At 43.8% G+C, this 24,126-nt stretch overlaps 1 protein-coding gene across 3 annotated transcripts; it reads right to left on the bottom strand.

Moving 5' to 3' along the window:
• Positions 1 to 2,068: 2,068 nt before the first annotated feature.
• On the bottom strand, positions 2,069 to 24,029 carry TSC22D2 (TSC22 domain family member 2). 3 transcript variants are annotated; one of them, XR_011727594.1, is made up of 5 exons: positions 21,396 to 24,029; positions 11,307 to 11,431; positions 9,664 to 9,735; positions 5,306 to 5,357; positions 3,764 to 3,774 (listed from the first exon to the last, which is right to left on the bottom strand). XR_011727594.1 is itself a non-coding variant. In XM_071752946.1 (4 exons), exons 1-4 carry the CDS (start codon positions 23,390 to 23,392, stop codon positions 3,520 to 3,522), a joined length of 2,376 nt encoding a protein of 791 aa, XP_071609047.1. In that variant the 5' UTR covers positions 23,393 to 24,028; the 3' UTR covers positions 2,069 to 3,519. The 3 variants fall into 3 exon arrangements, 2 of the variants coding, with proteins under 2 accessions (XP_071609047.1, XP_071609048.1); XM_071752946.1 differs by lacking the exon at positions 11,307 to 11,431 and having other exon boundaries at positions 2,069 to 3,774; positions 21,396 to 24,028; XM_071752947.1 differs by lacking the exons at positions 9,664 to 9,735; positions 11,307 to 11,431 and having other exon boundaries at positions 2,069 to 3,774; positions 21,396 to 24,028.
• Positions 24,030 to 24,126: the final 97 nt, after the last annotated feature.

Consider the following 24,126-nt stretch of genomic DNA (forward strand, 5'->3'; position numbering starts at 1 on the left):
GCAAAGGAAAAGCACAAGAGCAGCGCACCCCAGGGTGTGAGCAGAAACAAATCCCTGTGTGCTGATAGAGCCCGGGAATACCCGGTGGGAGATGCTGCGCTGGTGCCGGCCCTCCGAACCGTCCCAGCCCACACCAGAACTCGCCCCGGTGAGCAGAAACGCGGTGAAACTTCCTCAGACTGGAACCTCCCAGAGCCTGCTCCGGCCCTCCTCATCGCTAAGCATCTCATCAAGCATTTCCTCCACTCCTGTCCGGTCACCCCTATCCCAAGCACCCCCGAACTGCTTCTCTACGCGTTATGCTGAAACTATGGAGTCATCTCAAAGACACGCACTACAGGAATACGCAACAGCACTGCTCCCCAGAGGAGAGCTTCACACCTCGAGAGCCCGCTTGGACACACAGCTCGCTCAGCCACTTCCCCAGAAGAGCACCCAAAAGCCATCAGGAGGGGCACGGCTGCCCCAGCCCCACGCAGTGCCCACGCTGACAGGCAGCTGAGGGATATCACTGGTGCTGTCACAGGCATGGACAACAAAGAAAGGCTTTACAGCAGCGGGGAGCTGACTGACACGGTGTGCACAAAGCAGCCAACACAGCCTGACAGTAACACAATCGATTGTCAACAAAACTTCCTCCATCCTCTCCAAAATCAACCATTTAATAACCTCAAGATGATGTTCTCACCATGAGGAACTGCTGTTGCTTCCTCTCCCCAGGCAGCAGCTTCTAACTGCCTCTTGGGAAGAGGCAGCATCTATGCAAAAACCCTTTTCTGCCATTTTATTGTGTCCTGCACAACAAAGAGAGTTGGCATCTAGAACCAAACACAGCTTACCACGAGGAGAAAACTAAAACCAAACCTGACAAGTGGAGTGAAGGATTTCTACACCAGATCTTTGTTTCATCCACTATTTCCAGATTCACTAAATGCTAAACTGCTCTCCAGAACACCTCTAAGTGTATCAAGCTCTGGCTCTACAGCAGAGCTCACACAAAGACAACTCCACACCACACAGCACAAGCATTACACAAGGGAGAGGAGATGCACAGACTCCAGCCCCATGGGCACATGGAGGTGCCTAGGACTGTCTTCTCACCAGCTTCTCCACCAGCAGCTTCAGCCATGTTCCAAACATCACCTTTCTATTCCACACTTCAAGAATTAGCAGTTACTGTCCCCTCCATAAAAGTTCTAATCAACTGTTCAGCTGAAAGACTTCTGTTCCCGAAACTCCTGATTTGCCCCTTTTTAGGTGCTTTACTAGTTACATCCTTGCTGTATAGTTGGAATGAGCTGTTCATCACACTGGAGGGAAAATACACTCAACTATTAATGTTGATTTCTGTGTGCAAAGTTCTTGTTTCACTAAAGGATTTACAGCAGTGTGCACACATGCTCACAGCAAGCTCAGAGTGCCAACCTACAGCTGAAAATCATTTTAGTGTTATTACTTCAGCAAATACTTCCCTATATATAAAAAATATATTTATCTAAAATATATTCACCAATGTGGCTTTTCCAAGCTGTGCTGTGAACTGACACTTACCAGGAAGGTGTGATGCTCCAAGCTTCTGGAACGTGGGACAGAGATGCTTCCTTGAAATCTGAAGACACCAAAACTTGTAGTTCCCAGCATTGCTGCTTTTGTTGTTTCATCCAGATCAAACCTGACCAGAGTCAGACACACACACAGGTAAGAAATTGAAGAAAACATTAGCAGGCAACCTGACAAACCACAGCACATGTCTGCTTGGACAGTTGCTTCTTAACAGCAGATTCTTGATTTAACACACCAAGGTGCCAAACTGCTTCAACAGACCAACACACACCCGAGTGTTATTTACAGGTATCAGTTCAACACCAAACCAAGAGGGTCAGTGACAGCACCAGAATTATGCTTTTCCTGGAGTAAAATTAAAGCATCTGCTGCAAGAGAAGTAGTTATAAATTTCAGCATTATTTTTTTTACTGGCTCAAAGTTACCTTTCTTCACTCTGTTAGGAAAAAAAGTGCTACTGAATGTAGTTACACTGTAACAACATCTACAGCCAAAAAAAAAAAAATTCAACAAAACTGCAGTTTAATTTCAGAAAAGGTGTTAAAATATATTTATACATCAATTTGACACACTGTGTTAGTTTACACAAATGATGGTCTCTCTTGAAACTGTATTTATGAAATGTACATTTTTAATTTAAATACTCAGTATACACTGCACTTAATCTGCATGTTGCATTTATTAAATACATTAAAATCTGCAATGTAACAAAACGTTTTCTGCATACGAAATTCAAAACACCATTTTAAATGAACAAAAGATGGCTCACTTCATTTATCTTTTTGAACAACTAGTGTACAGCACACTAGTTCAGCTCCACCAACACCAGCTGTTCTTTCTTGTTTATTTGACATTGTTCACAGACTATTACATATTACAATAAGAGTGCTGGATAAAAACATGAGGTACGAAAGTGGTTCAAAGATTATAGGTCATGCAGATCATGCTAGACAGCAAAGAAAGTTGTGAATGAGAAAACACTAAATAAAAATACATAAAGAATGTGCATTACGAAAATTAAAAAAACCCAAACAAACAAAAAACCAAAACCTCAATTACACAGCTTTGCTTCTTTGGTTACAAAGTAGGTTGAACAATTTCACAGCTTTTTATTCCCACCCAAAAAAAAAAAAACCAAAAACAAAACCCAAACCTATACGAAATGTCAAAAAGCAGAGGAATCATGGCAATTTCTCTCAATTAGAAAGTAGAAACAGAAATGAGCAAAGTTTTCTTCATCAAAATAGCCCATCAATTATTTATTATATCACAATAACTGGTGACTACCTGTACAGATGCACTATGGTTTTCATACTTACACTCTATACAAAATTTACATTCAAGCTGGATCTTTACTACCGTAAATAAATACCAAAGGTAAATTGCCATTAGTGTTAGAAATATGCCAGGATTCTTTTGTTCCATTATTGCCTAAACATTTTATCTATTAAACACAATCCCATCTATCATTTTACTGATACATACATTTATTAAAAAAAAAAAAAAAATAAAAAAGTTCTGTGACATTGTTCATGTACATTATGAAAATAGCAGCCCTGTAATAAATAAAACAAATGAAACTAATGTAGGCAAATGTTACTTATATTGAAAGAACAGTGGCTCTTCAGATGAATTGTTACTGCTTAGCAGATAGCAAGGCGCAAAGTAATCCACGGGAAATGGAAACCTTGGAGAGCCACCAAAGCTCCTGCAGCTCTCACACCAAGCAGAGGCATCCTTTGCACCAGCAACTCCTTCTCAGACCTCCCGCGGGCACTGGTGGCTTCAGGGACACCATCTGCACGCCTCGGGACACCAGTGAGGGGCAGCTCGTGTAGAATGATTGTCTAATACTGAAAAGGCCAAAGACACAAGAGAAGCATGGCTACTCGCTCGGACACAGGGCGAGGGGACACCAGAGGGGCACAGGCTGCTCCCAGGCTTCCCGGGGAAGCTTCACGCTGAGGAGACATTCGGTTGCTGTGGAGGTTGTGCTGGCTGAGGAGGCTGTGCTGTCACTGCTTGTGAAGTGCTACTGGGGTTGGCCTGTTGGGTTGAGAGTTGGGATAACTGATCATTGTTTGAAAGAGATTTTAACAGTGCGTTTTCACGTTCAAGTAAAGAGTTTCTTTCAACTAATTCTTTTATTTGTTCCTTCAGGACTTCCACTTCTTCTCTTACTGCATACATCAAATGGCTTTTCACTAGATCCTGTGGAAAACAAGGTAACAGTTACACCAAGTTAGACAATGGTTTCATTCCACTCCAGCCCTAGAATTTACTCTATTTTACTGCTCTCAGTGAGGTGGTGAGCCTGGAAAAACTAAAACAGTTGTCACTAAAAGTATAAGAATAAATTGGCCTTGGAGAGCCAATAACATAATCCTTTTATGAAGTGCTGATGTAAACACTTTGAAAATATGCAATATGTCTCTTGAATCAGTATTTTTTTTTGCTCTGTTAAAAATATATCAAACATTCTCAATTAACAGATTTTTACCCCAAACTTAACTAGCTTCTGTTTTCTATCATGCCTGACAGGCACCTAAAGATCAGACTGCTAATCAGGTCACCTCCTGGTACACGGTCAAGACAAAGACAATAAATTTAGTAAGGTAACAAGGACTGAAATATTACAATAATTAAAAGAGAAGTTCTTGGGATGGCAAAATCTGTGTGTTATCTTTGGCAAGTCTGTGTGCCAGTGATTTATGAAAAGACAGAACCCCTTTTTTTGCTGTATAAAAACTCCAAGAGAAAAGGAGAAGACTTGGGCTCCCTCTTCCCCCCCCTTCTCTTGCCACTTCTGCTTCAGCTACGGGATAGCAACAGCCAAGAAAAAGTGGAGAACATCAGCCAAGCAGGAATGGGGGGGTCCTACCCCCCCAATTCCAGCCAGAGGCCAGGGTCAGTGGACAGGGATAAAACTTAAGTTTACAAGAGGCGAGATTTTATCACTCTGAGGAAAGAGTTGTTAAGGAAAGAAAAAACAAGAGAACAATTGTTTTTTTCTTTTAAAGGTGGTGTTATTGTCTCCTTTCCCAGAAATAGATCTTTCTAATTTGCTTAAATCATAAAGGTTGTATTTTTGTAAATTTGTGTGATGTCTATGAGTAGTGGCTGATTTTTCCTCACAATCAAAATATAAAATAATAGCTCGGATCATAACAACTGCAAAAAGGCCCCTATATCAAAACCTTTGTTTCCAACATTCAGCAATGAAGTTACATTGAAGACAAGGACCAGAGCTATGTTCCAGGTACTGAGACTGAAAGAATCAGCTCTGACCCGGAGGTAGGAGACTGTATCACTCCATGCCAAGCACTAAGGTGTACAAGAACCAAGAAAAAAAGCCTTTAAATCAGCCAAAGCAAAAATCAAACAGATGTAACTGAAGCTGAACAAAATGCCAAGGATGACATAAGTGACAAGTAAGAAAAAGAAGTGATAAACTTAGCTGAAGCAGGAGACATAAATGTGCTATTTCATCTCAGCACTGCTTTAAGTTCAATCAGCTCATTCACAGAAATTTGTAGAAGAATTCACTGAAGAACACTTCTGGGCACACAGTAAAGGCAATCATGACTTGTGGTCATCCCATAGTTGATACAGAAAATCTGTTTTTTCAAATTATGGTCTCAGATTGACCTGCCTGGCAGGATTGTTACAGACTCACAACACAGCTGGAAATTTATGAGTAATACTGAACAACTAATCCTATTAGAAATAACTTTTTACTTACCATTGCCTGTTCTATTTTGTTGTCAATGGCAACAACGCTTGCACCAGATGCACTGTAAATACAAGGAGAAAATTTTGTGAGTATCACTGTAACATTCAGTTAAAACTATGCACCCCCTGGCACCCCCAGGACTCCCAGAATGAGCTTCTCTGAGCAGCTAATGCATCAGGTGCAAGCACTCTGTACACGATCATGGTGGGTTCCTCCCTCCACTGCATCACCCAGTGCAGTCAGAGCTCTTAAGAGACACTGCTCCTTCAGTTTACAATTCCTCAGACCATACTTATGACACCCATAACCATAAAAATGCATTAGAATAAACAGCAAAATCAACTGCCTTTGATTCCTTGCCTCATTTTACAGCTTTCTTCACTGGGGAAAACAGAGATCCGTGGGATACCCACAAGGCCCTTATCTCTAGTTTTATTTCTGCTGAACTCCTTTTATAAAGCACTGAAGGAAAAAACCCCAAAACCTCTTATATTTATTCTCTGGTTGTACTTGAAGACTACCTTCCAGTTAAAACGTTTCTGGATCAGCACTGCCTTTACCACTTTGCAACTGAGAGGCAGCAGACAGAGCCCAGGCCCTGAGCTCCACCAGTGCTGGGTTGTGATGAGTTCTCACTGGATCAACATTATCTGTGGCTGGCTGTTCACAGCAAGGGTCAGCCTCGTTCACAGACACGCTGGTGCTGAGCAGTCCAACAAAACATCTCAGCCATCACTGTAGGAACATGTCTGCTGTGTGAATCAAGATGCTGAGCTATGCCTTTAAGCCCTGGCTGACAGCATCCCAGGCCTCGCTATTTTTGGTCTTTTCTCCAGTCACAACACAGGAGCACAAGCCAGTTGCTCACTCCTAACTCTGGAGTCAGGATTTGGGGAGCTGGGGCTGTCCCTGCTCTCTCCAGCCCCAAGGCAGTGGAGGAGCCAGGCTCCCTGCAGGGGCTCTGCCCAGGCAGCTCTGATAACCACTGATAATGCTCCCCGGAGGGGGAAGCTCCTATCAGCAGTCTGCAGCTACGTTTAAAAAAAAAGTTAGCACCCGGGAAAAAAGCAAGGTTTGTGTCTGTGCTTGGAAACCCCGAAAATACCCAACAGGCAGGGAAAAACTGTTCAAGGCTTTTAAAAAGGAGTGTCAGCAATGTGCTCAGCAGTATTGACTACATACATGAAACGAGGCTCAACTCCTGAGAAAAGATAAGACTATTTAGAGAAATCCATTTTCCCAAGTCTCACAAGAACTGTCAGTACCCAGCACCAAGCACTTGCAAGTGGAGGGAATCAGCTTTTCAGAGTAACAGCCTCTAGTTCTACACTGAACACCCACTGCACAAGAAAATTGTTCCAGTGTCTCCCTGTCTTCTGAGACCCTCTAAAGCTGTATTTCATGGAAAACTCCTCAGAATAAAGAGCATTTATAACTCATTACAAGTTTAAGTATTCCTTTCCATCCTGAATTACTGTGTTTTGATCCATCTGAAACTGTCCACAATGTCTGTGTTCAAGAGTCACTGAAACCTCTGATGATCCCTGTCACAGCCTCTCATGTGCCACACCACCCCAGAGCAGCTCTGAAGAGGTGAAGACAAGAGGGGAAAAATTAAGAGTAAACAGCACACTTTTTAGTGGGACCTACTAGTGTTTCAGTATTATCAACCAAATATAATATTGTTTTAAAAAAGTGTTTGGTAGCCCTGTTAGCACAACACATACCAACCAGTGTACAGCCTTGCTGAAAACAGAGGTGTTTTATAGTGACCAAACAAGTGTTGTTAGTAAAGCATAATTTTGCAGTTCAAGACAGCTCAGTGACTACAGACTGTTCCAAAACACAAATCCTACTGCTTTAAATACAAGTTTACCGACAAGGGCCACCTTTTAGGAAAACCCATCTGAAGCTCCCATGTCCCTGTTACCATACGAAGGTAATGCAGACAGAGAAGAGCAGTCAATACGCCAAGGAACCATCATTCCCCTTCTAAATCCTCTCAGTAACTGTGCCCATGGAAAAGACAAACCCATGAGACCTGTGCCCTTGGCAACACCTCTATGAACACTGGTAACACCTATGTGTGCTGGTAACAACTAGTATTTCACTAGTATTTAATGGTTTGAATGTTACCAGCAACCTTCCCTGCCATGATGTGTCAGTGAAAAATAAACAAGTGTCTATTTCACTGGAGCAATTTATCAACCTTTGCCTACTGCAATAGCATGTGGTTAGCTTTGCTGACTTCAGATGGTACCAAGGGATGGCTGCTCACAGGACAATCTGTATTTGATGGAAGGAAATACTGAAATTGCACAGAAGAGTTTTCTGTTATGCTTATGCTAAAGTCTCCTAACTGAAGCCCCCGAGGTTCACAAACTGCTTCTGAAGGAGCTGCAAAATGTACTTTGTCTACTGCCAGCATGCTTACGACCCTTATGTTCAACAGTGTGGTAACCCCCACATTTTGGGATGGGGAAAACAAAGGGATTCTCAGGAAGTTACACGAGTTTACCATTTTCACAGCAGAGATTTCTCTTTCACAAACCAGAGACAAAAAAAAAGCCCCAAAGCTCTGTACCTGTGCTCCAGCTACTGGTGTCTGACAAAAGATGTCCAAGAGGTGAGGGCACAGCCAGCTTTCCTGGCAGAGCCACACCAGCCCACCCCACTCCTGCCCATGCCCCTTCCAGCCCTTCCTTTGGGTTTCCACTGCAACTTTATTGTTGAAAGCTTTTGGGCTTCAGGCACCCAGTAAAGCAAAACTGCATCATGTGATCTAAAGACAATCCAGTAACTGGGTTATAAATGCAAAATCTGCTAAACCTTGTTGAGGACTCTGGAATCTGAATAGATTAGAAGCTTAGAACTTGCATCAGCCCTGAGGAATTTGCTTCTATATTTTTACAAATACTTTTTTTTACCACAAAGTGTTCAACAGCAAAGATGCAAGACTATTTTTAAAGGAAGCCACTTACAGTCTTCTACCAGAATTTAATTTTCTTCTATATCCCACGCTTCCGGTACTTGATTCAGACATATATAAAACTCAGATTTTTGAAGCCTCAATCTTTACGATTAAGTACTTCATTTTAGTGGTTTGGATTTTTTAAATCAGCTTCCTGATCTTAAGAGGCATGAAAACAGAGAAAGAGATGAAGGCTACACCTTATAGTAAGCTTTTGGCCTACCTACCCCATTCTTATTCACGGCCCTGAAGTTTATTTCACTTAATGAAATCCCTGGAACCTGAATATTGGCTCTGTCCCATAAATACCAGAAAGTGACATAATTCAGAGCTTAAAGCAAATATGTAAATTTGTACAAGTTTCTGCTAGAAAAGGAAGATGTGCTCTTGAAATTTAGCCTAATGCCACTGCAGCAAAATACAGAGCAGGATGCATTAGCATTACTTTTAACCACCAGTGTTGTAGGGTACACAACTTGTTGCTAAGCAAACTTTTAAGGAGTCAGTTAAGCTTTGCAAGTTGAAAGCCTCTCAAGTCAAATACAGCCAGTACAACGATGAAATGGTTATCAATACTTCAACAGCTTCTACAGAGCTTGCTAAGCAGAAGTATTGTGACAAGCCAGAGCATCACAGGCATGAAGTCACATAACCACTGGGACTAAGACTAATGCTGACAAAAAAACAACCCCCCTTCAAAACCATTAAAGTGCGTGAAAGAAACAGCTTGCAGCTACTGATGAATTAATTAGTGATGTGCCTCAGAGAGGCCATACCCACAGCAGATATGACTTTGCTGCACTTCACTGCAGCTTCTCACCATGAGTTCAGTGCTAACTCAGTGGGTTTACTTCGTCCTTGTCTCTTGGCATGGTTCACATTTGTTCCCCATCTAGCTTTACTTAAGCAGAATGAAAGCAAGCCAGAAAGCTTCCTTTCCTGGTTTTGAGAGTGAAAGATTTTAACTTTGCAAAATAATGTTTAAATATAACATTTTCACAACATCTTTTCAGATATAGGACTCAATAGCCAGAATGTCAAAAAGCTTCCCTTTTTTTTTCTGGTAAAGGAAGCTGCAATTGTTTCAGTGCAGCTCAGCTAGTAGCTGACTGGCATTACACTCTTCCAGCTTACACATGTATGATACATGCATAATGAAAGAGAAATGGAAGAAAACACGTCACACTGTCTATGTTAGACTTGCTTAGCTTTAAGTTTCAGTGCGAACACTTCACTTCTATGACTGCTTTCAGATCTCCAGGCTGCAGCAGCCTCATATGAAGTTCCAAACACAAGCAGCAGTTCTGTGCAAACAAAAATGACGAGAAACTTGCATAGAGCAAAGCTGTTCATGCATACCCCAGCACGTATGCATTCCATACTTAAGCATTCATACCTATCCCAGAAGGTCTTTGACTCGCGTAACTTGTTGAAATGGAACGCTTGGTAGAATGCAGTTGACGGATTCCTATGAGATCCAAGAATCAAACAGACATATTGAAAATGGGTACATAACAAAAATACTAACTCTCTTACTCAGCCTGCATTACAAAGTAAATTAGATGCCCAAACAGGTTAAATTTATGTCCAAAAGTTTACACACTTCACAGTACCTAAAGAACAGTTTAATGACTGAAGGGCCCTTCTGTTTCTGTGGGTTTCCATTAAGGACATACTGATCCCAGAAGAATAAGTGATCCTCAAGCCCTATGGATTTTCATGCTATTTCAAATTGCTACCGTAAAAAGACGACTGTAAAGCCACTACTGAAATATTTCATGTCACACTGACAATCGTGCAAAGGAAAGCTGTATAACACACCTAAATTCAAAAGATACCTTTCACACTTCACAAAACATCTCCACAAACAGTACTCAGTGCCTCTGTTCTACTTAGCACCCTACTTTATATTCTAAACACGAGTTCTCCAAGGGGACCTACAAGTCAGAGCTAAATATGTCACATTCAAGCTATGACAGATGAAGTTACAACTGAAAACCATATCAGGTTAAAACTGAAAAGTGGAATCTAAAATATCAGTAACTTTGTAAGCAGCTGTCAGTCATCCTCAGGCTCTCTCCTTGATGTGCAAAGGCAGCTGCTGTTCGGAGGCCCTTTGCCAGGCACTATTTGGAGCCTCACCCTGGGTCTCACAAGCCTTTCACACAAGCTCCAGCAACCCTGATGAAAATCAGTCTCTGCAACACAAACCAGACCAGTGCCACCCCTGAGAGAGCCTGACTCTCCTGCAGAGCTCATCAGGCCCCTAGACAGCAACAACATCAAGAGTGAATCTTGGATATCTCATTTCTCCAAAGGCTCACCTGGACACTTACTGCTTACAAGGTACTGAGGATGAAGCACAAAGTCAAAATTCTCTACTGCTATTGGCTGTATCAGAGCATTATACTTGTGTTCAGAAACTCCTTTTATACTTAAGTTCAGAAACTCCTTTTATCAATACCACAGTTCATCCTTGCATTGGTGCAGCTATGCCAGTCCTAGAGAAGAATGCAACAGCTTGGCTGGGAAATCTTCAGAAAAGCTAGTATTAGTTCATATTCATTTTAAAGCAAGTTTTACCACGTTATGTATAAGTTTACATCCATGTTAGAAGCACAGGTGCCCAACCACTTTCTAAATTTGTGGTAAGAATACTTCTTAGAACAACTGTTGTCAAGTTATTATTTCCATTTAAGTATAATTACTGCATAGTTGAAATCAAGAGAATGAAACAGCAACAAAAATCACAGAAGCAGGATCATAGCAAAACACTACCTGAAGTCACCTGACCCTCACTTGTACATATACAAAAAAAAAAAAAAAAAAGCCACATACAAAACAAAACCCCAAATTCCCTGTAAGTCTGGAATTCAACTTAAAATCTGCTACAGACATGGCTTGATCAAGCTGACAAATACCATGCTCTTCTGTTGGTACTGCTTGTTTTCTTAAGAAGTATTGCACATTAGGTGACAACTAAATATAGGAAAACCAACACAATAGCTAAAGGACATTTGAGTGATACAGGGACTTAACACAGAAAGGAATCAGCATCTGGAGATCAAGAGATCATTCCTTTGTTGAAGGATGAGGCCCAAGCTCTTCTTTCCAATTCAGTTGTTTGTGAGGAATATGCAGAAAGTCTCTTCCTCAGAAAGTGACTGTAAATAGAAGGTCATTTAACTTCCAAGATAAATTTACTTGTAGCATATAAAAACCCTGTTGCTACTGTTAGGTATAAAAAGTTGTGGCTTATAACCACATGACATGTATTTCATACAGTCCATTTTGATACTGACACCTTATGTGCTATACATTATTGAACTATTCTTAAGCAAGCACCTGAAAAGGTAAGAAAAAGTTTTCCTGAATACATTCTCACTTGTACTTCCTGCCACTGGAATTGGTTTTGTATTACTTTAGACAACCAAGAGAACACTTCCTACTCCATAGCTATATACTAGCAAGATATTAGCTGGAGGTAGGAGGATGCTACCTAAACAGGAAAAGCAAATGCACAGAGGTAACATGAATGATGCCTGATGTGAAGGTCTGAGCAAATATGACTGAGTTTCAGACTGTTGAGGCATCTATTTTTAACTACATCAAACAGCAAAAGGTTAGGGCATTGCTGAAAACTCTTTTCAGTTTGCAGAAACAATGGATAAAATGGCTTACAGAAGCAGAACAACTCAGCCTGCTGTGGTTAATGACACCAGCATCCTTCTGACACTGCCTGAACTGAAGGCAGGGACAGCCTGGACCAGGGGAGCAGATTCCTCACACCCCCACCCCAGGAGAGAGCCGGATGCAAGAGGTCAAGACTCAGCCCAGTTGCTGGCAGAGTGACAAACTGGAGCCCATGGCCAGCCAGAACGGGGCTGTCCCTCACCCTGACCCAGAGAACCAGAGCCCACCTCCTCGTCCCCAGGAGGGACACCAGGCACTTCTCTGCCTCTGGAGGGACAGAGCACGGACTGACAAGGACAGAGAGGCCCCCTTCCACCCCAGAGGCTATGACAGTCAACTAGACAAGCACATTTCAACCTTCAAACTGAATCTTGATTGGCAAAAAATGCCTCTGTCTCTAAAAAAGTCCTGCAGCACCTACCTTATTTATTTCCTTTAAAAGCTCAAAACCATCAACCTTTGCAACATTCCCATGTCACTGTTTCTAACAACAATTTTCACGCAACAGAAATTTGATCCAAATTTAAAGGATGAGAATTTGTTAAGTTCTCTGAATACCTGAAACTTCCAAGTTGTGCCTTGAAAAGGCACATCCAAAGTCTCACCTCATAGCTGAAAGAGTCTCCTCCCACGGCCATACAAACTTTATTCTAGAGAGCTCTGCTTCACTAGAAACCATGCCCATGGAAGCTGGCAACTTATCAAGTATACAGATAAATGCCTTCTAGTTTAAATTAGGACACTGGCTTTGGAAGTGCTCAGCATATAGAGGCTGCTGAACAGAAGCCACTACCTTTGAAGGAGGAGCAGTAACATTGCTCTTCACAACACAGCTGAAGCTCCCTTTCAAGCCACTTCCCAACATCAGCAGTTAAGGGTAACAAGAGGAGGAACACATGAAGAATATCACACTTCTTTTTCCCCAGGGTGGCAAAATAAAAAATTCACACAAGAGCACCTCAGACAGTTCTCTCTCAATATCACCATTCTTTTCATTAACTTTGAGGACAGGAATGATCCAGAAGATTAAAAAGGCCTAAGTATCTGTCTCTGAAGAACATAAAATTCACAAGTCAGACAACCCGTACTCCATACCTCAGAGGAAAACCAAAGCAAAGCAGAACCACCTGTTTAACATCACCTAGACAGCAGCAAGCCAACACAGATGGCCTTTTCAGAAGCTTACATGTGACAAAGACTCCATCTGAGAAAAATCAACAGACCTCATATAGAAATGACACAGAAGATGTGACCACATTATAAAAATCAGTGGAGCTTTCAATGCCACCCAGCATGACATTCCTGTAAGTAAGAAGCTGGGTCCATCATTGGTAAGTACTCTGTATACATGGCTCTCCAGTGGTTCTGTGGAAGGATGCATCAAACAGAGCTCTCCAGAGGCCTCTTCTGAGCATGTTACAGGATACCTCATCCATGACTTGGACAGTGCAGTACAGGCTATCTTTATACCTGCAGATGATCTGCAAACACTCTGAACAGCAAGAACAGAATTCAGGAAGACCTTGCCCAATTGAAGCCATGGTCTGAAATGAAAAGGATGCACTTCAAGAAGGATAAACATGAAGTACTATGCTTTGTATGTTTGTTTATAGCAATAAACAGCTACATAAGTACAAAAGATGGAGCAAGTAACTGACTGGTTTCTCTTCTGTGGAATTGCAAAGAGAAGTTTTAAAAGACTTTGCAAAGGTGTCAAACTTCCAATACTCCTCTAGCACAGGATGTACACATGCTAACTGAATTCTTGCTTTTTTCAGCCTTTCTGTGTCCTGAACTGTGATTTTACAGCCAGTTTTGGATACCAGCTCTCCAGAAGGATATAAGCCCAACAAAGTCCAGGTAAGGCTGCTAGGAGATGTCACACTCCGATTTTACTTTGTTGTTTGGTTGCTTTGTTTTTTTTTTTCAAAAACAGGTACAGCTTCACATAGCTTAAAGTATATGAAGAGGAGAAAATTTGTCATACCTGTTAGGTATAAGTAAGCACAAACACTATGGGGTTTAATTGCAGCAAAATAAGTTTAAACTACACGTCAGAACCGTTCTCCTCAAACAGCAAGGAACAGAAAAGACTTCTTACAGAAGTGGTGGGATTCCCATACATGTCACCAAGATCAAGCACTTATTGCTTCAAAAGATTTCAGGCCCTTACATCTCCAGACCAGCACACAGATTTGTCAAAGATACTAGTATGTTACTTTTTACACCTACATTTTTTGTGCAGTGCCAAAACTGAACTGACTACTCTGAGAAAAAAGATCATAAATAGCCTAAAGATGAAGTCAGCAAATAAAAGTATTTAGCCTTCATGCAACATCAGAGTTATTCAACAATCAAGAGACTTGATGGTAAGCACAGTCTGATCTTACTGAAGAGGACTAATAGCATTTATGAACATTTTAACTATGGTGATCAATGAGGAATCAAGGCAAAAAAATAAATAAAACAGAAAGGTAGAGCCATCACCCACCCAATTTGATGTGCACTAAAGGACAATAAAATCATCCCTCTTTACTTTCTAATGTTTATAAAAGTTGATGTATAATTATCCAGAAACACTTCAGGTTAGCTGTCAGCTACACATCTTCCTGAAGGCCACGTTTAACCAGGTTACTCCTGTGACCTGCAACGAAGGCTTATTACAGCAGGTCTCCAAATTAAAACACTGAACAGCTGAACAAGGGGTTTTGCAACCACTTGATCATAGCTCATCAGGAAACTCCCAGTAAAGTTTACAGCATTTTGAGACAATTTTTGCACTAGTAACAGAATTACTTCTTCGTCCCTCTTCTTTTAAAAGAAATTTTGCTATTTTATCTATATTGCCTTCTATTTAAAGCAACTGCAGCTCCATCTCCAGAACAGTAACTAAAGTACAAAGCTTTGCAGGAGAGAAGTGACAAGGACTATACATGGGGTAGTCAATGTGAGATTAAGAAAAGTAATCAAGATTAAAAGCTTTAAGTTTTGTGTGTAATTACATATTCTGTTGGTTTTCTTAAAAAAAATAGTAGAACCAAGACCATGTATGTCAGTCCACTATACAGCATATTATAAATATGTCTGCCTTTCCACACAATTTACATGTTTTTCACTAACTCTTCAAGTCTCATGCAAGCCTGCACTCAGCTTAAATTCTTACTAAAGCACTGTAAGTATGAGGGCTTTACCCCTGGCTCAGCACTGGTGAGACCACACCTGGAGTGCTGGGTCCAGTGCTGGACCAGAGAGACCTGGACAGACTGGAGAGAGCCCAAAGGGCCAGGGCCACAAGGATGATTGAAGGGACAAGAAAACATCTCCTCCTGCGAGAAAAGGCTGAGAGAGCTGAGCTGGGGCTGCTCAGCCTGCAGATGAGAAGCCTCCGGATCAGAGTTTATTATCAGTACTTGCAGGGAGGACATCAAGAAGATGGAGCCAGATTCTTCCCAGTGGTGCCCAGTGACAGGGCCATAGGCAATGGGCACAAATTCACACACTGGAGGTTCCCTTTCCTGATTGTTCCATCAGGAAACAATTTTCACTGTGAGGGTGACTGAAGACTGGCACAGGTTGCCCAGGGAGGAGGTGGAGTCTCTGTCCTTGTTGGAGGTATTTAGAAGCCACCTGGACATGGTCCTAGGTAACCAGGTGAGTGACCCTGCCTGAGTAGGGGTGTTGGACCAGATGGACCCCTGAGGACCCTGCCAACCTCACCCAGTCTGTCATTCTGTGGCTGGTTTCTGCTCTTGACACAGATCTCTATTTCAGTTTGTAACCTTTAATGAGTACTAGAAAACATGCCAGTTGTCACTGTGATTGACAGCTGACACCTCTCTATGGTGCTAAATAGTATTTCTACCTTCACTCCCCACTGTCAAATGCATTCAAGCAAGCTGTCATGATACAAATGCATTACTCCTAGCTCCAAAGAGAGAACAGATATATGCAAAAAACCTCTTGGGATAATTTTATTTTGCATGACAAAAAAATTATGACAAGCATCTAGCTGTCCTTCATGTGGCTCAGTAACCCACCTGCTCTGCATGAGCAAAAATAGATTATCCCATAATGCAAAGAATTTACTAGCACTCAACAAACATTTGTATTCATAAAGCCTGAAGCTGAAAGACAGAGGAATTTTCAAGAAGGAAGATACAACCTTACACTGCACTTCAAGTGACCTTTTATGTCTGGAGAAGCTTCTCAGAAGACAGTAGCTTTAGCAGTTACTATTAATACTTCTATCTTTGCACTTTGTAAAATATAGGAATAAAAGCAAACACCTGTGGCTGACAATCTAGATTTATCTACCAGAATTAAACCAGTTGTACTCTAGCAGGAGGAGCCACACAAGTTTCTTATGGAATCTTTGCTGACACACAGAAAGCACAAGCAAGGCTGGCATTCTTCAGGAGCTGGAGAAGCTGTTCCTCACCAGCTTTAAAACTGAAAACTTTATATATAACCTCAAAATGCAACAGGCTGATATCCAAATATCCAGTACAGTAACAGTGAACAACTCCTTTTTACTACAGTGTCACTTGAAGTCATAGATTATCAGGACCACAAAAATACTCACAGCCTGGGATAAATTTCAGCTCCTCAGTAGTTTGATAGCAGGTTTGGTAGTCCTGCCTGCTCAAAAAAAAACCCTAAGCACTTGAATATTCACCTTTCAAGAAGCTTAAAAAAGCCCCCATGAAACATACGCTGTTATTTCCACCACACAAGACAGCATTCAAAAGTGAGCTGACTCAGGAACACTTGCACTCTTCTAGAGGGAAGCATAAAAAAAATTAACCCACAGCAGCCGAGCTGAACACTGAGGAACACGAGGTACAGAGAACGGTTTGACAGAGCTGATACACTACAGCCTTTAAAATAAATGGAACTGTTTCACTTTGTGAATTTGTTTCAAGTATTTCCCTCCTTTCCACCTTTTAATAACTATCTCATCTGAAAAACAGCTCATTAATTTTAAGAATGTACTAATTCATCCTCAACAAAGGCATTTGAATGTTTAAACTGAGAAATGGTGCTCCAAATGAGTTTTTCTGTTAAGATATATTGTAACACTCAAAAACTGAAGGCATGGCATAGAAACTGATGTGGTAACTGGAGTTACCTTATATAATTTTTTATTATAGAAAGTCAAGCAAGAAGTGACTGCAACTCACTGGAGTTTTGTTTGCATTAACTATCATTTGATATCACCAGCTATAATGTTCACCTCAGAAGTACTATCCCATGTTTTTCAAATGCTATAGTTCTGGTTTTTCAAATGCTATAGTGGAACTGAAGGCACTCAGGATTCTGGAGCACAACTGTCCACGTTTCATTCTCACCTGCTTCTACAAACACTCTTAAACAGAATCCTTCAGGAGGACAGAAAATGTTAGTCTGCAGCTGCAGGGAGCTCAAATCTACAGTAAGTTTACAAGCAAGGCAGAGTATGCAATTATAATGCCTTCAAGTACTGCCTACTGGTACCTATGTGCAGAACACCTTCATTTTCCTTTAGGAAATAAAGCATTGTAAATAAAAATTAAAAAAAATAGGCATCTAGGACAATACATAAGGAAACACTTAAAGGTTACATTAACGTCCATGCCTAGTTTTGTCCTTTTATTGTGAACACGGCTCTACGGGCTCAGATTTATCACAGTGAGCATACTATATAAATATATGATTTAGCTGAGCAGAGATATATGCTGTGAAGAAGTCTGCACAATCAGGTTTTCAACAGTTCAGCTGCTGCAGTTGACAGCTCACAATTGCTGCCATTCATTACCGTTCCTGGAATACAGCCTGCACAGTTCAGGCTGGTCAGCTATCTCTGGAAAATGATCTATACTCTGCTCCTTTTCCAACATGCCTAGTAATATTTTGCCCCAAAAGTCGTGCCAAACATGTAGGAGGTTTGAACAAGCTTTCTCAGTCAAATTCTTTTAACAGAGGCAACATATTTCTTTTCCCCCAGGAGCCAAAATAAAGTTATTAAGTCAGCTGGAATATTATGCTTCTCAACTGCAAATCTGTGTATACATGGGCATAAAGGTGACTGGGGAAACTTACATGTATTAATTAATCCCAAAATCTTCTCAGGTACCCTCATCCTCAACAATGAGTACTGCTGCTAAAGGTCAGAAAACTAAGACCCAGGGCAAGATCCAGATCTACTTGTGTTTTTATGCTATTTGTCAGACCCCAAATGTGAAGCAAACTGCAATATTCAAATCTGCCTCCATAAGAGCACAATTTCTTCCCTCCTTGAAAACTGTTGCAGTTTATTCTACTTGTAGCCACATTAGAGAGGAAAAGAAAATAAAACTGTTACCCTTTAAATCTTTCACAACTTCCAGGGAACATATTTCTCTTTTAAGAGCTCAGTAATTTAGACACATCAACTAAAACAACAGACATCTGTGCTTTTTAAAGGAAGGTGTGACATGCCAAAGGTTCTGGATTATTTTTTTTTTTTTTTTTTTTTTACTTCTGTGGAATCACACACTTTGGGGGAAGGAGAAAGGGCAGATAAGATTTCTTTATCAATTGATTCTTCACTATTCATCAGGTCAATGCAAGAAGCCACAGTTTTGCTTTAACCACTGTAAAAGCACTGGACTATCAGAACAGGAAATTAAAGTTTTTCAAGCAATGTCTTGCAAAAAGGTCAGTTCTACATCTATATAGTTCTTTAGTATTTAGCTATGCGTCAGGTTATATACTTCACACCTCCACTTTTAACTATCTTAGATTTAGTTTCATTCAAAATAGCAGACCATAGGACAGGAATAACACACAGAGCTTTATCAGAAAGATGGGAACTGACCTGCTATTTATATATTATACCTGCTTCACAGATACCCCCCCTTCACGCATATGTTCCAAAGATTTCTAGCTCTTAGGATCACAAAGTAAGCTCTCTAAACAAAACCAAGCACAAACTTCAGGAAGCTGCAGGCAGCCTGAAACAGTGACTCATGATGTGTCTTGCAACTCCCCTTGTGCCCTATTAGTTTTATCTGAGTGTCAAGCCTCAGCCTACTAATGACACCTGAAGGTCTTCATTAACTATTTCACCACTGATTTCAGTAGATAACACAGCTGGGCACAAGCCCATGGGAGTAGTGGTACAATTTATGTCTGGGTAGAGGAAAAAAGCAAGAATAGAAAAGCAGACACATAGGTGAAGGTTTTATTATAAAGCCTTCTCATGGAATATAGCAAATTTTAAAAAGTGGTAAAACATCCTTAACAGGCTGCTAAGTTTTTATTTTCTACTTTCTCTGTCTAAAACCACTGGTAGTCAGAACACTGTTTGAGGGGGGTAAAGAATCATAGGTTTACTAGCACTCTATCTCCCAGTCTGTATGAGGTCTGGGCCTGTTTAAAGTCAACTTTTATTGCATACTGGTATCACTGCTAAAGAAAGCTGCCCCAAGCAGGGAGAGACTCTAATGAGATGCAGTTCCTTGCTCACTGTACCACTTGAGCACAGCAAGGTTTTATCACCCTGTGCAGAGGCAGGCAGCCCAGCAGTACGTGCTCCTTTCCAGATAACCAGGAACTAACTTCCCTCCTGACCCTGGTACAGAGGCACATCAAAACGAGTGCTCTGCACTGAGACCACTGCCATTTCTTACTCCTCATAGCCAAGTTTCCAAAAAGGTTTCTTTAGAAACAAACAGTGTCTGAAACAATACTGCCAAGTTCAAAGACAAAAGCACAGAAATAACTTAAAAATCACTGTTCAGGACTGGGGTACCAAAAGGTGTCTCACTAGTGTGCAGCACAACAGTAGCACCCTACAGTTTTGAGGAAGTAGGGTTTTTCCTTATCATTATAGAAAGTGATTCATTTGTCACAGATAATCACATCTTGTACTACAATTTATATAAAGTATTAGAAGCTATGCAAAATACATTCCTTTCTGGCTCCTTAATCATTGGCACTATTAAACACAAGACAAATCATCCTCTGATAACACACTGAGCTATGAACCAAACACTGCCAGCTTGAAATCTAACCTTATTTGCACAAAGAAGAGTTTGTCAGCTGGGTCAGCAATCCTCTTAAGGTAGGCACAACAGCCAGAAAATTTTAACTGTTTAAGTTGTCCTTTAAGTAATGCCCATCAGAACTAGCACAACCCTGCAACACAGCTGCTGCCTGCACAAAGGCATCAGCAGCTACTGCCTCAAACACAGCATCAGCCAAAGCTCTTGAGCACAAGGCAGCATTACTGCAGGTTTACCTCTACACTGTTTTTTTCTGGGAGGTACCTTCTCCATCCACTGCACCCTAACCCCACACATGAGGCTGCTTTGCTGCAAGGTGCTCTCAGCAACAGTGACAGACTCCTGGAGTCTGGTGTTCTCCAAGGCTTAAGGGGTAATCCAGCACAGCAGATCTCCTCATAACAGTGTTATTACTTTAAAAAATACAAATATGTATAACCCACAAGTATTTCCTTCCTCTAAACTGCAGTAACACCAAAAGTAAACATTAACGACATTAACTCAGTGCTAATTAATAACACTGCTTTCCCTGAAAGCCTTCTCTTGAAGTCAATTAAGAGCAGTTAGCCATCAGGCTACCCTTCAGAGTACTTTGACAAGTCACATACTCACTTCCTCTCTCTGAGTCTGCAGACCACACATCTTTGTTACAACTAATAGCTCCAAACTACTTTCCTACAAGGAAAGCTCATCACAAGATTGTACTTTCCACTGTGTCCACACCTTTGCCCAAGTGGTGTCCTTTTCATACATCACAAAGGACAATTATCTGTAGAGCTTCCACTGTGTAAGGACAGACACACAAATTCATATCCAGATGCAGGTACTCTCCTCACTAAACAATACTATAATGTGCAAATTCAACAGCAGGATAAAAAGGAAGAATCTGTGTTATAAACCCTTGAATTCTTCCAAGATATCTCACCCAATGGCTCTGAGACAGCACCACACTTCTATTTTTAACAACACAGTGTGGTGTGTTGATAAACCCATTTTAACCTGGCTGTCATCCGAGTGTTTTATGATGCATTCAGGGGAAAGGAGAAGAAATTTCCTTGCATACTGAGCAACTAAGTGCAAAAGTAGTTTTTCCCTCTTTGGTTTGGAGGAGGTCATACTGCTTGTGCATTAAGCAGCTCTCAGGCTACTTTCTGCCCTGTTATGTGAAAAAAGTAAACACTTGTAGGCTGGGATGCACACATACAGCTCAATACTTGCCTGAACACTTTGCTATGCTTTGTAGTCTTTCAAAGAAACAAAACCAAAACCCCAACAGAAAAGGGGCAGCCCAGGTAAATTTCAGTACAAGTTTCTGAAAATATGGACTTAGAAAAAACAATTGATAATAACTCTAAAGTTGATTTTTCTGCCTTAAGAAAAGGTACTTTTATGGCGTTATAAAAATTCATACCTGTCTTCATCACCATCAACAGGAATAGATATGCCAAACACAGAGCTGGCAAAACTGTTCATAGGAGTACTTGCAGGTAACTGGAGAGGATTTGCTAGAGTGTCTGGAATGGGAGGCTTCACAAGAGGTTTATTTTCAGCTATAAGAGAAAGTGGTGGCTGAGGTAGGGGTTCCGATTTTCTTCTCGTATCATCAATCTGGCCTGCTAAGGACTGAGCTTGAGTCTGAAACTGTCCGAGGTTTGGCTGTGTCAGGCCAGCAGGTACACTGGGTGTGCCTGGCATCAGCGAGTGTCCCACGTGCTGGGGCTGCACAACGCCGGAGCTCCTGCTGGCAGAGGTGTGGCTGCTCAGCTGTGACTGGGCTGGTGTAACAGGGACATTTGGCATAGTAACAGAAGTGGTGGTGGACACAGTAGGCACGCTGGTACCGGGCACGGCTGCAGGCACGTTCTGAACCCCGGAGACCACGGCGTGGGGAGCACCAGGCATTCCGGACACTTGACTGCTTCCACCCATTGGATGCTGAGTCACAGATTTCTGTTGCACAACCCCTGTCTGCCCAATGCCTTGCTGCACCACCCCTCCGGGCTGCGGGACGGTGCTCTGACCAGCTTGTGTCTGCCCACCCTGCACTAATCCTGATCCCTGTCCGACCGCTTCGCCGGGCTGTGCCGACACCCCCATGGCTGGCACTCCCACAGGTGAGGGATTCTGGCCGGTCACCTGCCCCACAGGAAGGCTGGAAGCCACAGTACTTGGAACAGAGCCCGCAGTAGCCTGCTGAATAGCTCCTTGAGACTGCATAATTGTCATGTGCTGCATGTATTCAGTCTGACCAGAAGGCTGCGTCGGCAGTAGATGCACCGGTGGGATCTGGGACTGAGAATAAGCAAATTGTTGAGGCTGAGTCACTGGTACGTTTGCCTGCTGCACCTGCTGCTGTGCCACAGGAATGCTCGGCTGCCCCACTGCTGCACTGGGAGGTGCCATGGCTTTCCCGTTGGGTCCAGGCTGTGCAACACCCTGCGTACTGGCTGGAGGCTGAGGCTGCTGTGGCACCATCATCTGCTGGCTTGCTACTGGAGCCCCAGAGAACATGGGCTGAGCAGTACTTTGAGGCATGGCCCCACCTATGGGCTGCTGCGGCTGCTGTTGTTGCCCAATGACAAAATTAGGTTGCTGTAGAGAGGACTGGTTCATTTTCTCTGTCTGGAGCAGCTGTGACACAGCAGACAAGGAACTGTCAGCTATAGAATCAGGGCCATGGGCCGACACCGGCACAGCCGAAACCACGACGGAACCTCCCGTGGCACCAAGGCCGCTGTCCCTGTCCTGAGCAGCCTGCTCAAAGGTGCTGCTGTGCCGAATGCAATCTCCAGACCTGCTCAGGACAGCACCACCACTGTCTGAGTCCCGGTCGTAATACTCCATACACGTCCATCGTCCTCGCCTGTAGGGCTCCCCTGTACCATGGTCCAGCTTGATCACCCTGAAGCGCGAGCTGCAGGCAGCGGCCACGGTTTGAGACATGGTCCCAGGAGGGGCAGATGCAGGAGGCCCCGTGGAGGGCACGGCAGGTGGAGCAGTGCTGCCTCCTGCCATGGCAGCGCCGGGGGCAGCAGCTGGCAGGGGCACGGCAGAGCTCTTGGGCACAGCCCCCCCGTTGGGGGCTACAGCTGGCGGAGCTGCAGCCGCCCCTCCCGCAGCCACAGCCAGATGCCCGTCCAGAAGGAGGTTGGGAGAGACGCTGCCAGGAGTTTCGGCCTCACCCACGTTGTTGAGAGTCTCTTCTGAGGAGCTCCGCTCGCAAACATCCTCGGGGCCATAGTCGGTGGCTCGGGACACATCAAAGATTTCCGAAGAGACGTCCTCGGTGCGGGACTCATCTGGGTCGTCCAAGCTCTCGGTGTCCTCGGTGATGCTGCTGGCCACCTGCGCCGTGGTCACGCTGGTGATCTGGAAGCAGCTCTTCTTCTTGGCCGGCATCTTGGACATGTTTCCTCCGCGGGGAGGGGGTTCGGCCAGCCGGGACGAAGCGAGAGGGGTGCCGGGGCGGGCTGTCACGGCGTGCCGGCCGGACCCCCGGCGCTACCGCACATCCTCCGGCTGCTTCCTGCGGCGGGCGAGCGGCGGGGCTCCTCCTCTTCCTCCCCGTCCGCAGCCCTCCTCCCGCCGCCGGGACGCGGGCCTCCCCCTCCTCGCCGCAGCCCCCGCTCCGAGCGCGGCGGGGCCGGCCGAGCGCTCCGCGGCTTCCTGCCGGGCCCCGGGCGGGCCCGCGGCCCGCCCCGCTCGAGGGGCCCCGCGGCGGCCGGGCGAGGCCCAGGCGGCCCCGTCTCCCCCCCGCTCCCGCCCGCCTTGTCTCCGCGCTCTACCTGGAGACCAGCGCCAGGCGCATCCTGCTCGGAACCAGCCCGCGGGCGAGCCCGGCGGGCAACCCCCCCCGTCCCCGGGGCGAAGGGCCGGCGCGGCAGCGGCGGCGAGGAGGAGGAGGGGGCGTTTCAGGAGGCGATAGCGGCGGCGCTGGGGCCCTGGGGCGGGCGGGTGTCCCCGCTGCGCTGCGCCGGCCCCGGAGCGCGGCCCGAGCGCGGTCCCCTCGCCCAAGATGGGGCTCAAGTTCTGCCGCGCGGCACCCTGGGAAGGGCACGGGACACGCCCCCCGACGCCGCCACGCGCTGACGTCACGGCCCGGCGGCGCTAGGTGGGGGTGGGGCAACGGGGGAGCGGCGCGC

This window comes from Heliangelus exortis, chromosome 9 (assembly GCF_036169615.1).
Source record: "Heliangelus exortis chromosome 9, bHelExo1.hap1, whole genome shotgun sequence".
Taxonomy (NCBI): Eukaryota; Metazoa; Chordata; class Aves; order Apodiformes; family Trochilidae; genus Heliangelus; species Heliangelus exortis.